The 15,503-nt window shown below is 40.2% G+C and overlaps 1 protein-coding gene across 1 annotated transcript; it reads left to right on the forward strand.

Moving 5' to 3' along the window:
* Positions 1-2,478: 2,478 nt before the first annotated feature.
* Positions 2,479-11,759, forward strand: NPPC (natriuretic peptide C). Its single transcript, XM_073673124.1, has 3 exons — positions 2,479-2,736; positions 5,433-5,720; positions 8,490-11,759. Exons 1-2 carry the CDS (start codon positions 2,551-2,553, stop codon positions 5,694-5,696), a joined length of 450 nt encoding a protein of 149 aa, XP_073529225.1. The 5' UTR covers positions 2,479-2,550; the 3' UTR covers positions 5,697-5,720; positions 8,490-11,759.
* The last annotated feature ends 3,744 nt before the right edge of the window (positions 11,760-15,503 follow it).

The following is a 15,503-nucleotide window of genomic DNA, read 5'->3' on the forward strand; positions in this document are numbered from 1 at the left end:
AGAACAACTCCGATCAGAGAGATAAAGTACCTGCCTCCAACAGCGAATTTACACTGGAGAATCACAGACATTAAACGACTGGGTATATGAAGCCAATCTGCATGAAGTCATAAAGCCAACAAATGATAAACATACTTAAATTAATAAAAGAACCACACTACTATTATATATGGAGTAAAACTTATTTATTGGTCGGGTACCTTTGTCAAGTTTAATAAAATAATCAATGTAGTAAATCCATGAATAATCCAATACATTAAATATTAAAACTGCTCCAGACATAAATAAATAATTTAATAAATAACTCATTAATAATTATCTCCATACGGATCCACCCAAGTATCTGGGCGACCCATCCTCTGACAAAGCACCCAAACCTAGCAGTATAAATACCAAAAGCAAAATAACCAGGGCGGGAGGGCAGGGCTTCTTCAGCTCTTGAGGTAAAACTGACCCCTCCTGACAGGAGCTGTCACCTTATATAGGCATATGCCCCCACTCTCCCCCCCTTACAGAACCAATCAGCTGCTCTCCATTTCCCGCTCAAAAACCGGTTAAGGCCAGATTTGTACCACTTCTGAAACTTCCCAGTAATACTGTCATTTACCTCATAACCTGACTTGACCATGTAATACATTAGGGGCTTATTCCCTCATGATGTCCCCATTTAAGGCAATGATGCCATCTCAATCTCTGATAGCCTTTTTAGATAGGCCGACCACACTTTCATGTGCACAAAACAATTAATAACATAATCATCCTGTGCTCATAGAATGGCATTGTTCTCGGCAGTACAATTTTACACAAGACAAGAATGATGATATTTAATCAAACTTAAAAATAATTTCCCCCAATGAACAACTGTTTTGCTTGTGCATTGGGTGATTGACAGTCTGTTCAGATAGCCCGATATTCGGTTCTCGATTATCAGCAAGTGTAAATGCACATTAGATGGTAACTAAAGTATACAGTGATTTTTTAATACGTTTTAGTTTTTTCATCATCTTTTGTCCTGAATCGTCTTTTTTTGCGCCTTTGTGGTCATTTTTTCTGACATCTTTTTGCTGCCAGCTTTTTATTTAAATTGTATTGAATAACACTAGTGAGCGGCTTTCAGGCAGAAGATGGACCGGTCAATTCTTTTAACAGCTTCATGTCTTTGGGAACCTGAAGTGGTTAAAAGTAGCTCATAATACTGAATATATGTGTTTTTATATTGCAGTACATTTGTTCATTATTTTTAACGTTTAACACTTTTTCGAATGGGTTCTGGAGCAGACCTGCCTGAAAAAGATGTGACACCCTTAGATATGTGTATACGGCATCTTTTAGATGCCGACATAACTACCTGTATCGTATTTTAAACAGAAGACGCTTCAGGAAAACGCCAGCAGTGTTCCCCTCAAGCATCTTTTCTGACTTTTTAGGACATCTTTTGCAGAGTTTTTTTTTTATAAATTCCATATATAACACAGTGTCTGCTTCCAAGCCACCTGAAGAATGGTCAGATCTCTTCTTTTAGCCGCTCCACGGGTTTCGAAGCCTGAAGCTATTAAAATAAGTTACAAAATACAGAACATATGCACAGCAAGTCGTTGTTTTGACATAGCCATGAATATATCCATTTTTTCTTTTTTAAAGCTATTTCAGGCGTAATCCACCTGAAAAAGACATTGTGTGCACATACCCTTAGCCTGACTTTCCAGTAGGGGACGTAACCACTTAAAGTGCCTAGGTCAGAATGAACGGCCCTGGGTATGATGTGCGTATCATGTACACGTTTCTGCTGGGTGTGAGCTGCCACTACAGCAGGTACTGTGGGGGTCCTTACAGATTTGGGTCCTCTGTTAACACTGAACAGATCATTTACTGATTGCGCAGGCTGAAGAGAAATCTTCTGACCGTGGAGCATGATGTAGCAGTGCTGTCTGTGTGCTGATCACGTTACACTCTGCAGGGAGCACCTGCTGTGCCGCATCTGGTTGGGGAGGGTCGGGCATCACTAAGCAGAGATTCCTGCAGCATCCCTGACTGATCGCAGGTGAGACGCTCACTGCCCTGAATTGTTTGTCTTGCTCACACTGGCAGGAGTGGGGCTAGGGCTCAGATGGTCCGGGGAGCACATCTGCACCTTGCCCACAGGTTCTTTTGTCCACCACCAGGGGAGCAGGGCAAGGTTGTCAGCCCCAGTAATGATCAGCCAAGCTGCCCCCTCCTTAGCTATCTTTTCCTTATTCTGTACATTAGGAAGGATTCCTCAGCCATAGCTCTGCTCGGTGAAGTTTTCACTGCTCCTCAAACAAGGCACTGGATGAGGAGAGCAGGGCAGCCAGAAATTTATAACCTCGCCTTCCTTCCCGCCCAGAGCCCCAGGGCCAATGAGGAAACAAACAAAGCCTGGGAACAAGTTGCAGCTGGTCCTGCCCCTAATAACATTAACAACTTCTGCACTCAGAGGCACCTTCACTATACACTATGATGCCAATCAAGATCCTCCTATCACTAGGTGACGTCACCGCCCCGGGTTTATAAAATGAATGGGCTGCTGATATGAGAGTTAGAGAAGGAACAGGAGGAGGCACCTCTGCCACTTGTAACACTGCAGGATTTCTGACACTGAGGAGACTGAGTGCCACAGTTAGGATGCACTTCTGTAATATTGTAGGCTGGGGACTGGTGCTGGCTGTGCTGTGCTGCAGGACGGAGGCGAAGCCTGTGGTGCAGGCACATCAGAAGGTCAGTGATCACCTGAAGTTCTCTCTCCCATTTATTTCATCTTTTGTGTCTGTGATTCATCCCATTTTTCTGACTTTCTTCTGCTGCAGTCCAAAGTTTCCCGGCAGGTCTCATCCCTGTGTACATTCATGGTCCCTAACACCCTAAGACTTCTGCAGGATGCAGCAGTGGGGTGGCAGGTGGCACAGTAGAGGGGCACATAATTTCAATTGATACCAATCACACATACAGAAGGGGCATTGACTTGTACATCCCTGGTTTCTGGGATTCAATGATAACTCTATTCCAGGTGTCCCATATATGTAATCTTTATAGTCAGTTTCTAGAGGTAACATAGTGCGATAAAATTTACTGATAGGGTTTTCTTCTGTGCCAAGTGCATTCACCTGAGCTAACACTTATTCACACAGAATCTGGCCCCAGTCATACCTACGTCGATTTTGGGCACCCAGCTGGTCACACATCGGGATATTATTGTAGGCTTCATTCAAACTCATGTGTAATTTTATTCTTGGGAAATTCTTCTGGGATCTGATCCCATCTTTGGTACCAAATATACAGGTAATACATGGGTGCACAATAGCCCCTATAACTAAAGTTTTATGCTCCTAGAAGACTGAAATCCTGCCATAATGAGGTTGTCTATGACAGTGTGGATTATTTTCTACAATCCTAGAGATAATGACAATTAGTAAAACAGTTTCTATACTGGTCATATTCATTTTTCTTTTGGAAGATGGAACTGATCACCATGACACTGATTGCCCATGTTAGTACCGCTCTGATTGAGGACCTTGTGTAAGCCATCCATAGACCTATCATTCCTCCTATAAACTCAGAGCCCAATATAAATGCTAACGCCAGTGTAAGATTTTTTTAATTTTTTGCAGTTGTACTTTCTGTTGTACTCCAGATATTTTTTTAGCAGATTCTATTGCAAAATCATTGGATCTGCCAAAATAACTAATTCCTATGGGCAGCTATCAGTGAAAGTACTGGGAGACCACACATTTAGGACACTATCTACACCCAGCCAACTCTGTACAGACAACTGTGATATTTCATCCCTGTAGACTCCAGGTGTCTGGCCGGGTACCAGAAGATGCTCTGATTGTGGATGGATAACAGAAGAGAACAGAGGGTTACTAGAAATAACCCTTTAGTACTAAACCATCATTACAGACACAGAGCCTAACAGAAAATGAAATAATTCACAGTTATTAATAAAAGTTCACGGTGCGCTCTGTCCATGCGTGGCCTTATATAACCCCAGGGAAAATCTCCAATTCATGCATAGGTTCTTAGTACACGTCGTGTGCAACAGATGTAGCAGAGACCATTTTATAAGATGGGACAAATGACAAAGAACCCCTGATATTAGTATATGTTATTTGTGGTTTTACAATGAGCAGCAGGAAAAGCTACTGTAAAGTAATGCAGCCCTAAAGTTAAATGACGCTAAATCTGTAGAGAAAACAGACAATGTTAGGAGAGATTCACTTCAAGACTCAAAAGAGCAACATTTCCATGTGAAGTGTAATGTAGGCTCCACTCTGCCTGCTGGAAATGCCCAGTTTGCCCTTTGTCATTGATGAGATCTATAGAAATCTGTTTGCTGACAGAGGTATGGGTGCACGAGTGTGTTTATATATATATATACAGGCATATATTTATATACACAGAGTAAGACAGAGCGATAGAAATGATATTCCTTAACTAGTCTCCCAAATTAGTCTAGCAGGTGGTCGTCTGACATTATATTTAAATCAAGGGTCAATCTGCATCATAGATGCAAACTGCCAGGCATGGAAAATGTCTGGAGCATTAACTCTTTTGTCTCCTAGATGAGAATCGTTTCCAGCACTACTTGGAAAAAGTGAGAGGGGGAGAAGTCTTATGATAGAATTACAGAATAATAGAATCTATAATAGGACCTGCTCTTGGCCACCACCTTAGAGAATAAGGGAATGAGCTGAGTTCACTGCATTGTTTGTATAGAGCGGGTTACTAAACAGGTGAACACAACATGACATAATGCAGTAACAGGCAATCTCCGGTCAGAGTCCACTATGCCGTCAGCAAAATGATCCTTGTGGCAATCTAAAAATAAAATCCTTTATTGCACTATATGCCCCTTTTTATAAGCCGTGGATGTGCCTGACGTGACTAGCTCACCCCAAGAGCAGCCACCTTCTTGTTGAATGGTTAATGCTGGAGAGCAGAAGACAAACTCAAGGGCAGCCGATCTTATCGGGTTATCTCTTGTTATCCACTTATGATAGTTGATATTACCAATTGAAAGTGTGTTATCTCAAAAACTAAGACTAATAGTTGTTGTCAGCGACGGCCAAAACACCACTCATATCATTTTGCTACATCATCACAGGTGGATCATAGTTCCCAGCCTACCATACCATGTAGACATGATATTTAGACCCCCCTTTCTTGGTACCTGCATGTATTCTGGTATCCTCTCAAGTTCATGGTGAATTGTAATTGATGGTCACAAGCGAATGAATGTTTGATCAAATATTTAATTTCCACAAAATCTTGGTATTAAATTCAATGAAATATTGTCTGTCATTTTAAAGTCTGTTTTTTTTTGCCAAATTTCCAATAATATTTAATTAACAGTCAATGTAATCTGAAAATACATTGACTAATGAATGTCCGTATTTTTCCTTTTTATCCTGCAGTCATTACGCACATTGCTAGGAGAAGAACTGGCTGAATATTTGGCCTCTGGAGAAAGGGGAGAAAGAAACATTGACCCCAAGACTCGTGCTCGACTTCTGAGAGATCTACGTGCAGATACACGATCAAGGGCAGCGTGGACCAGACTGCTCAACGAATACCCCAACACCCGCAAATATAAAGGCGTGAATAAAAAGGGGCTATCCAAAGGCTGTTTTGGTCTCAAACTGGACCGCATCGGAGCCATGAGTGGCTTGGGGTGCTAGAAGTTGGAGCACCATCTTGTGGTGGTCAGTATGAACTACTCTAACATTTTTCCCTACCCTGATAGTCCTTTATTAAATTCCTGACTTTAATATTTTCCTACTTAGTCTTATGTAGTTGCTCAAAGTCTGTCACTTGTTACTAATGACACATAGTCAGGTGAATTCAGACAGCCATTATTTAGTCCTGGTTTACTCCTTTTCTGGCATTTACTCAAGTTCATCCTTGAATTCTAACCTTTTCTCAGTTATGCATAATTAACTTGTTACTCATGTATCAATCAAAGAAGACACTTTCCTAAATAACAAGGTATACAACACCATTCTTGGAACTTGACTTTCAAAAAAGACAATATTCAAAAAGCCTAAAATACAGTAAATAATGGTAGGCGTCAAGACACGAAGGCAAGATTGCACTTGAATACGTCTATGTTTGCTCTCCAGAACCACAAATATTAGACTAAAAGGAATTACAAATTGCAAAGCATTTAAAGGGATGCAGACCTTTAAATTGGATAACAAATATTAGGAAAAGCTAATGGGTGAACAAGCCCCCTACGCTCTTCATATGTATGGAAGTGTTGCTGAGGCCTCTTGTCCAACAGAAATGTGAGGTTCAGGTTTCAGCTCCTTCCAGCTGCTGCCAATGTAGGAGCATTTCATGCATGGTGCGTAATGTCCCACTATGAGGGTGAGCCCACACACTCGGGTTTTGTTCAGAGTTTTATGCAGGTGTTGTAGATAAAACCAGGATCAGGTTCAGAAAACAGGAGCGATAGTATCCTTCCTTTATACTTTCTTTTCCTTTATGACTCACTACTGGTTTTGGCTCAAAAAACAAGAGCAAAACCTGAGTTTTAAGTTACCACGATGAGTATTTAGTGCGTTTTTGATGTTGCAGATTTTCTGCACCTATTGGCTAAATTAGGATTTTTCCGCTAGTGTTTTAGTCTCTTTTCAGTAGGTGATGTTTTAAAATGGCTTTGATTTGGATTCTTCCTGTTATTTAGCTGTGATAAAATTTTATTGATGAAGTCATGCGCGTATTACATGTCCTTTTAGCCCGTTTCCACTGCAGAAACATACAAAAAATGCATATGCTGTTTTTATCTGTGCATTTTCCTCATCTCATTCAAGTCTATAGGGAAAATGTGCAAATAAAACGCAATATTTATTGCAAGAGAGATTGACGTGCTGCAGTATTCAAAGCCGCACTTTAAAACAAGCAAGTAAGCATCCAAATATACACTGATAATTTTACAAAAAAAAATCTATAAGTAAGATCTATGCGTTATATTTCATGTAGGAAGAATTGAATAGGAAAAGTTTATATCTGACCATAACTCTTAAAATGCTGAGGTTATTATCAATTATATTAGTTGAATAGTGTTTATATATATATATAGCTTCAGTTGTGTGAATATTGCAATTAAGCCTTACCTTTGAGGAATATGCTAAGAAAACCTCTTGGTGTATAGTGTCCTTTTGACCTCCATTAGGCTGGTATACACCACTGTTGCTTTTTTTTCCTATGTAGAAAAGTGCTGCAGACTGCACTTCCTTGTACAAATACAAAAAGCCGCACAAAAAATTTACTTTTTAATTTTCTTTATAGTTGCAATCAGTGAGTGACGTGTGCTAGTGTATGGTTGTACAGTGGCGTAAGACGGAGCCTGATCTGGAAGGATGACGTGTGCTAGTGAATGCCTATACGGTAGCATGAGATTGAGCCTGATCTGTAAGGGTGACGTGTGCTAGTGAATGCCTATACGGTAGCATGAGATTGAGCCTGATCTGTAAGGTTGACGTGTGCTAGTAAATGTCTATACGGAGCATGAGACGGAGCCTGATCTGTAAGGTTGACGTGTGCTAGTGAATGCCTATACGGTAGCATGAGACGGAGCCTGATCTGTATGGTTGACGTGTGCTAGTGAATGCCTATACGGTAGCATGAGATTGAGCCTGATCTGTAAGGGTGACATGTGCTAGTGAACGTCTATACGGTAGCATGAGATTGAGCCTGATCTGTAAGGGTGACGTGTGCTAGTGAATGTCTATACGATAGCATGAGACGGAGCCTGATCTGTAAGCGACGTGTGCTAGTGAATGCCTATATCGTAGCATGAGATGGAGCCTGATCTGTAAGGGTGACGTGTGCTAGTAAATGTCTATATGGTAGCATGAGATGGAGCCTGATCTGTAAGGTTGACGTGTGCTAGTGAATACCTATACGGTAGCATGAGATGGACCCTGATCTGTAAGGTTGACGTGTGCTAGTGAATACCTATACAGTAGCATGAGACGGAGCCTGATCTGTAAAATGATGGACACCAGTGGTGGCCAACTGAGTCTATTGAGGTCTCTTCGCGTTCCGCCATGGTGTTTAGTATTTTTCACACGAAAAAAATTGCCAGAACCTGTTGAAAATCTTAGTGCTACAGTGATTGTCAGCTGATTTGTGAACTGCAGTGTATGTTTGTAAGGTTGTGGTGCCCGACATAGAGCAACTTATACCCCGGCACTAGGTGCGAGCTTTGCCTGTGCACGGAAATGTTCAGCCTGTGGGAGGAATACAGTGACAACTCGAGGAAAATGAATGATTTGAGGCCAGAGCTGCGCTTCCCAGGCTTCTGGCACTGAAAATCCCGGGGCTGTGTTATTAATAACTAGGATCATAATTCCATCTGCATTTTCCATGTGCTGTTACAAGCCTTGAAGTGCTGTATGAGAGAAGTCAGAAACCTGGCCTGCCATATGCTAATAACAACATTAATCCAAAGTCTTTTTCTCTTCCAGGCTCTTAACATTGACAACGGTTTTCTGATCACTGGTCATTATCCTGTCTTAGTGTAGACGCCCAGCTGAGAGTCTTACGTTTCCAGAAGATTCGACAGTGAAGGGACAGGCCGGTACGATGGGACATTGGACCTGCTGTTACCACATGTCTGTCATCATTTTGTTGCCAGCGCACGAGAGCCATGAATGTGCGTTTTGTATACACATCTGTAATGAGGGCTGCCTAGATGTTTACATATCAGTGTTCAGACACGTGTTCACCTTTTAGGTGGCCAAGCGGACTGTCCCGTGTGCTCTCCACGTGTAAGGGCAAAACCATTCCTAATTCATGGACTGTCATCATTTGAGCTACAAGGAAATCTTCCCCAGGTTACCATTAAAACAACCGTCATATGCCTGACCCTAATTCTACCCTGAGATTTAACCCTTGACAGCTCACTATCCACAGAATGTATTAAGCTACTGTTTGTGCTGTAATGAAGCACCGGAGTTCAGTTACCAACCTGCCATGTTCATTATTATGACCTGCCTCTACCAGAGAGGTCAGTAAAATGCTTGTCCAAATTCTGCAAAATAATAGGGTAAGACTGCAGTGCTTTCTGGGATAGAGGTCGGTCTCGAAACCTTAGTAGCTGCTTAATTGTTTTTAATCCTTTTTTTTTTTTTTTCCGTTAGTCTAATGTCAGTTTTTACGCTGATCTTATGGCCAAGTAAATAAGCTCCAATGCTACAAATGACATGAACTTAACGTTTCATTTTGTGTTTCTACTTTTTAGACGTCTAGTGTTGTTACAAAGCTGCACAAAATAATGAGAAAACAGGGAATTTACTATTTTATTAAGGATTTCTCACAGATCTGGGAAATTAATTTGTAGAAGTTCCAGCCAACATATACGATACTTGATACGATGCTAGCATGATGATGTGTGACTTTGCAGAAATGGTCTACAAGAGCACTATGAATTTAGACACATCCCAGCTTCACATATATTACTAAATGTATCCAACAATATAACTTCTCAGTCATTTTTTTTTTACTCCTGACACCGAGGGCGCATTATCTCTACTATGATATAGTTAGTTGCATGATTAAGTATTCTGAGAATTGGACAAATTCAGGTAATCTGTATGCAGTGGGTTTCACTGAAGTTGTGCCAGATGCACTAGACCGACCATAGAAAGCACACATAAAGTCTTCATTTACCCCACCAGTTCCATTGGAAAGCTGCAAGCTTTGTCAGAGAGGCCAATCCAGCAGTGCAAGGGTGAAGTCTCTTGGGGTACTCGTGTAGGTGGAGGGAGGGGATCTGACAGAGCTATATGTAAATTCTCACCTTGCATCAATGTATTTATGTTGTAAAGCTATTTATATTGTTTATGAAGAGATATTTATAAAGAACTTTTATTTATGTAATGAACCGGGTCAAACAATGTAACATTTTGTCCTGAATAGTTGGAACGTTTTAAGATAAAAAAAAAAAAAAATCGAGAAAAAAAAGAACTTCATTCCATGTACATCTGTAATCTGTCTTTATTTCTGATGTTCTGTGATCAAATTCATTCTGGAGAAATCTATTGAACACACATAATCTATTGATTGCACACGTGAATGAAAAACTGCTGTATAAGAATAGTTTCCAGGTTGCTGTTTACACTGGAACTATTTTTAATTATGGCTTCTCATTAGATGGGTAAACTGAAGCTCCTGGGGCACCATGCAAAATCGGTAGTGGAACCACCAACTCTCAAACATGGTCTATAGTACTCATCTCCTCAAAGAGACCATTTAGTTAAAGAGGTTTTCCACTACTTTTAGATTGATGACCTACCCTTAGAATCAATTTTCAAGATCCATTTTTACAGACTGACCAACAGTTTTTTTTAGTATTGCCAGTCGGTCCGTGTAAAAGGACCTTAAATGGAGTTGGTAAACATTTATCCATAGGTGGTTGCTTAATACAGACAGACAACAGTAAATGGTGCACACTCAACAATCTGCAGTAGATTGTTCAGTGCACATAGCCTGCCAAGGAGTCCTGTTTACAAAGGATGATGCACCGCCAAGGACTATGATTTTTTGAGCTGCACAAAACATAATTTCACCCGATAAATTAGTCATTTGCTCGTTCAATGAGTGATCGGCTGCCTGTTTACACTGAAGGATTAGTATGAAACAAGCATTCTTAAGAACACTCGTTCATGATAATCTTTGAGAGTAAATGCTGCATTACTCACACTGATTATCTACCATCATTTTGAGCTTTCTGCATAATCTCCAATGCATCCTATGAAATGTTGCTTCAGCCTGTCTCTCTGCCTCCTGCTTGTAAGAGCCAGCTGACAGGGAGAAACATATTACAACAAGGAAGCAGGGAAGGCAAGAATGCAACTACATTGTGTAGGATACACTAAAGTTGCATTTATACTGCATGATTATTGTGAACGAGAATTCCTAGGAATGCTTGTTTTACAATAATTGTGTAGTCAAAACAGGTTGCTGATCACCCGTTGAACGAGCAAAACGCTCATTCATCAGGTAGAATAATGTTTTGCACAAAAAATCACGCTTTTCCTATGTAAACAGAACCTGTGCTGCCGAGAACAATGGCAGCTTATGTGTACAGAACGATCCATTACTGATTGTTCAATGAGCTTCATAAGCAGCGTCAGTCTGTGTAATCAGGCAATTAAATGAAAAGCAACAAGGAAATATGTTGCTGGTCATTGAACACTGCACAGTGTAAATGGACTATTGGTCTTTGCAGTGTAGTGTGGGTCAGGACCCAGCAGTTGTATATCACTTATCTGTTATTGACTGTCCTTAGATATGGCTCGGAGCAGAAAAGCACAGAACCCCATCTGCAAAGCCATCATGAAAAGTGTGATATGCATTAGGGAAAGCTTATTACAGGGAAGAAGACATCAACATGGAACAGATATACACAAAAGCCTCTACATTATGCTTTATTGTATAGGCAAAAAATGCTGGACAGCTGCAGTAAGTTTGCAGTCTTGAATCTTGGTTGCAGTATGTATTGGTCTGCAAAGATGTAATAGCATTAGATTTATTTTCATTCAGTACACATATCCTATAGTTTAAATGGTATCTCACAAAGTGGCTTAAGATTGTAAAAGTTATTAAAGGAAGGGTGTCAGATATAGATTTTGTACCTGTGCCTCAGGCGATATCTCTGAATAGCTTTTATAGAGCACAGCTATTGCTCTGCATTCAAGCATGAATGTGATGGGAGATGCAGTTAACTACTATCATTACTGTTCTAGAACTAGCAGCAATACAATTACAAATTCAGTCTTAATGAATGTATGGCCTATATGTGTGAGGCATATAAAACGCTTTAGTTATCTAGTTAACGTGGACTATATATGTGCATTTTACTGCATTCTCTTTTAACTCCTGCAAATATGGTATACAAAGATTTAGTCATTATTGACTGTCATTGAAGTTTTTATTTCTTTTTTTTTAAGAGTTCATTACAATTTTATATTCACAGCAGTATTATAACTTATTCAGAGACTGAATGTATAAAAAAAAAAGAATGGAAGATAACATTTTTTATCTATGTGAACTGAAATGAGATTCAATAAATACAGTTAATTAGGCTCAGAGGATGTCAGTAACATACAAGGTTATTTCCATATACAAGAAAAGATTATGCAGCATTATTCAGTTGTTGACTGAACACACCTGGTTTAACCTTGTGCTAGACATGAAACTGTATGTGATAATATGTACAACAGACCTAGGTAACATGAGACTTCATTCCTTCAGAGGTTCCTGTAAATGTGACAAAACTTCATCCATTCTATCAGGAAATGTTTAGTTCCTATAGATGAGCTTTGCTAAAGCTTTAGAAGGTTATATAGGCTGAAATGTGCTAAAACTTTAGCAATGTTTATCTATAGGAACTAAACATTTGCTTAAACTTTCTAAAACATTAACATCCCTAAAACTGTGTGCACAAAATTGCAGATCCATATCATCCAAATCTCTAATATGGCAGGCCGTGTGCATGAGAACAGATAAACATTAGATGGATTGCAGACCATCAAGTCAACTAACAGTTTCTAACTTTAATCAATTAATAGTGTCAACCTTAATCAAATAATAGAGTCTAACTTTAAACAAATAGTAGGATCTAAGTTTAATCAAATAGTAGAGTCTAACTTTAATCAAATAGTAAGGTCTAACTTTAATCAACTATTAGGGTCTAACGTTAATCAAATAGTCGGGTCTAACTTTGATTCAACTGAAAAATTGTCCTTTTAGTTTGGTGGCTCAGAACACTAGTTGCAGCATCATTTTTCTGTGTCTGCTGCAATTAATATGATTATGTTGTGAAAAACTTTTAGCTGCGGAATGCTCAGTGTAATAGTTTTTATACACTTTGTTTAAACCTGTCTTTAGAAACGTTTCCAAACTATTTGCCTGTGGGTCACATATCTCACCACTTTCTATTACACAAATGTCTAGAAGTATCTCAGAAAAAGGCATGGGTGAAGGTTATATACAGTACAGACCAAAAGTTTGGACACACCTTCTCATTTAAAGATTTTTCTGTATTTTCATGACCATGAAAATTGTACATTCACACTGAAGGCATCAAAACTATGAATTAACACATGTGGAATTATATAATTAACAAAAAAGTGTGAAACAACTGAAAATATGTCTTATATTCTAGGTTCTTCAAAGTAGCCACCTTTTGCTTTGATGACTGCTTTGCACACTCTTGGCATTCTCTTGATGAGCTTCAAGAGGTAGTCGCCAGAAATGGTCTTCCAACAGAGATGCTTAGCACTTGTTGGCCCTTTTGGCTTCACTCTGCGGTCCAGCTCACCCCAAACCATCTCGATTGGGTTCAGGTCTGGTGACTGTGGAGGCCAGGTCATCTGGCATAGCACCCCATCACTCTCCTTCTTGGTCAAATAGCCCTTACACAGCCTGGAGATGTGTTTGGGGTCATTGTCCTGTTGAAAAATAAATGATGGTCCAACTAAACGCAAACCGGATGGAATAGCATGCCACTGCAAGATGCTGTGGTAGCCATGCTGGTTCAGTATGCTTTCAATTTTGAATAAATCCCCAACAGTGTCACCAGCAAAGCACCCCCACACCATCACACCTCCTCCTCCATGCTTCACGGTGGGAACAAGGCATGTAGAGTCCATCCATTCACCTTTTCTGCGTCGCACAAAGACATGGTGGTTGGAACCAAAGATCTCAAATTTGGACTCATCAGACCAAAGCACAGATTTCCACTGGTCTAATGTCCATTCCTTGTGTTCTTTAGCCCAAACAAGTCTCTTCTGCTTGTTGCCTGTCCTTAGCAGTGGTTTCCTAGCAGCTATTTTACCATGAAGGCCTGCTGCACAAAGTCTCGTCTTAACAGTTGTTGAAGAGATGTGTCTGCTGCTAGAACTCTGTGTGGCATTGACCTGGTCTCTAATCTGAGCTGCTGTTAACCTGCGATTTCTGAGGCTGGTGACTCGGATAAACTTATCCTCAGAAGCAGAGATGACTCTTGGTCTTCCTTTCCTGGGGCGGTCCTCATGTGAGCCAGTTTCTTTGTAGCGCTTGATGGTTTTTGCAACTGCACTTGGGGACACTTTCAAAGTTTGCCCAATTTTTCGGACTGACTGACCTTCATTTTTTAAAGTAATGATGGCCACTCGTTTTTTTTTACTTAGCTGCTTTTTTCTTGCCATAATACAAATTCTAACAGTTTATTCAGTAGGACTATCAGCTGTGTATCCACCAGACTTCTGCACAACACAACTGATGGTCCCAACCCCATTTATAAGGCAAATAATCCCACTTATTAAACCTGACAGGGCACACCTGTGAAGTGAAAACCATTTCCGGTGACTACCTCTTGAGTCACCTACATCAAGAGAATGCCAAGAGTGTGCAAAGCAGTCATCAAAGCAAAAGGTGGCTACTTTGAAGAACCTAGAATATAAGACATATTTTCAGTTGTTTCACACTTTTTTGTTAAGTATATAATTCCACATGTGTTAATTCATAGTTTTGATGCCTTCAGTGTGAATGTACTATTTTCATAGTCATGAAAATACAGAAAAATCTTTAAATGAGAAGGTGTGTCCCAACTTTTGGTCTGTACTGTATATAACCTTTTATATCAAATGCATAAGAAGTTTTAAGCAATTTTAAGCTGGCTTTACACATATTAGTTGAACAGCCAAATTCATCAGGACCAGCCAAGCATCTAATGTATATGGGGGCCACACAATTCTGCTGCGGTGGCAGCTGTCAGGGGAGATAGGGACCAAGCAATTGGATTACAACTGCTCAATTATTTTGTTTTTGGAAACCATCTGGCAGCGACCTTCACTAGCAGGCGAATGTGCACGCTTATGGGACTATCAGGATGTGTGTATGGCCACAGAGCTCGGATTTTGCTCTTTATACGAAACTATAGCACATTTTACAATTAGTGCAGCATTTTAAAAAAAAAGATTGATTCTCCAAGAACACAAAATATCAGGTAGCACACAAATGGAATGGAATATGTAAAAATTACATATTAAAGCTTTACATTTTAGCTGCAATACAGCGCAGTTAGGCTGTGTGCCCACGTAGCGTTTTTCAAGCGTTTATGCTGCGGAATTTCCGCAGCATAAACGCTTGTGAAACGCTAGGTAATCCGCACCCCATGGTCCCCAAGGGGATTCCGCATGTTCTATGCACATGCTGCGGATTTTTCCGCAGCGTTTATGCTGCGTACAAAAATCCGCAGCATGTCATTTAATTTTGCGGTAGCGCAGCGGAACTCCCGCCATTGACTTGCATTGAAACGCATAGAAACCGCGACTGTACATTTCTACAAGCGGCTTCTATGCGTTTCTATGTGCGGATGGTACCCAGTTCTGGAGGAGAGGAGACTCTCATCCAGACCTGGGTACCATTGTACCTGTAAAAAAAGAATAAAATAACAAATAAAGTTATATTCACCTGTCCGGCGGCTTCTCTCT

The sequence above is a fragment of the Phyllobates terribilis genome, unplaced genomic scaffold (assembly GCF_046119375.1).
Source record: "Phyllobates terribilis strain yellow unplaced genomic scaffold, ASM4611937v1 Scaffold_3__8_contigs__length_932513732, whole genome shotgun sequence".
NCBI classification, from domain to species: Eukaryota; Metazoa; Chordata; class Amphibia; order Anura; family Dendrobatidae; genus Phyllobates; species Phyllobates terribilis.

What these genes read in the sequence shown, in the direction of transcription:
- NPPC (XM_073673124.1), top strand. Translation starts at nt 2,551, where the DNA reads ATGAGAGTTAGAGAAGGAACAGGAGGAGGCACCTCTGCCACTTGTAAC. An exon ending in TGGTGCAGGCACATCAGAAG is followed by an intron (nt 2,737 to 5,432) that starts GTCAGTGATCAC and finishes TTTATCCTGCAG; the next exon opens with TCATTACGCACATTGCTAGG.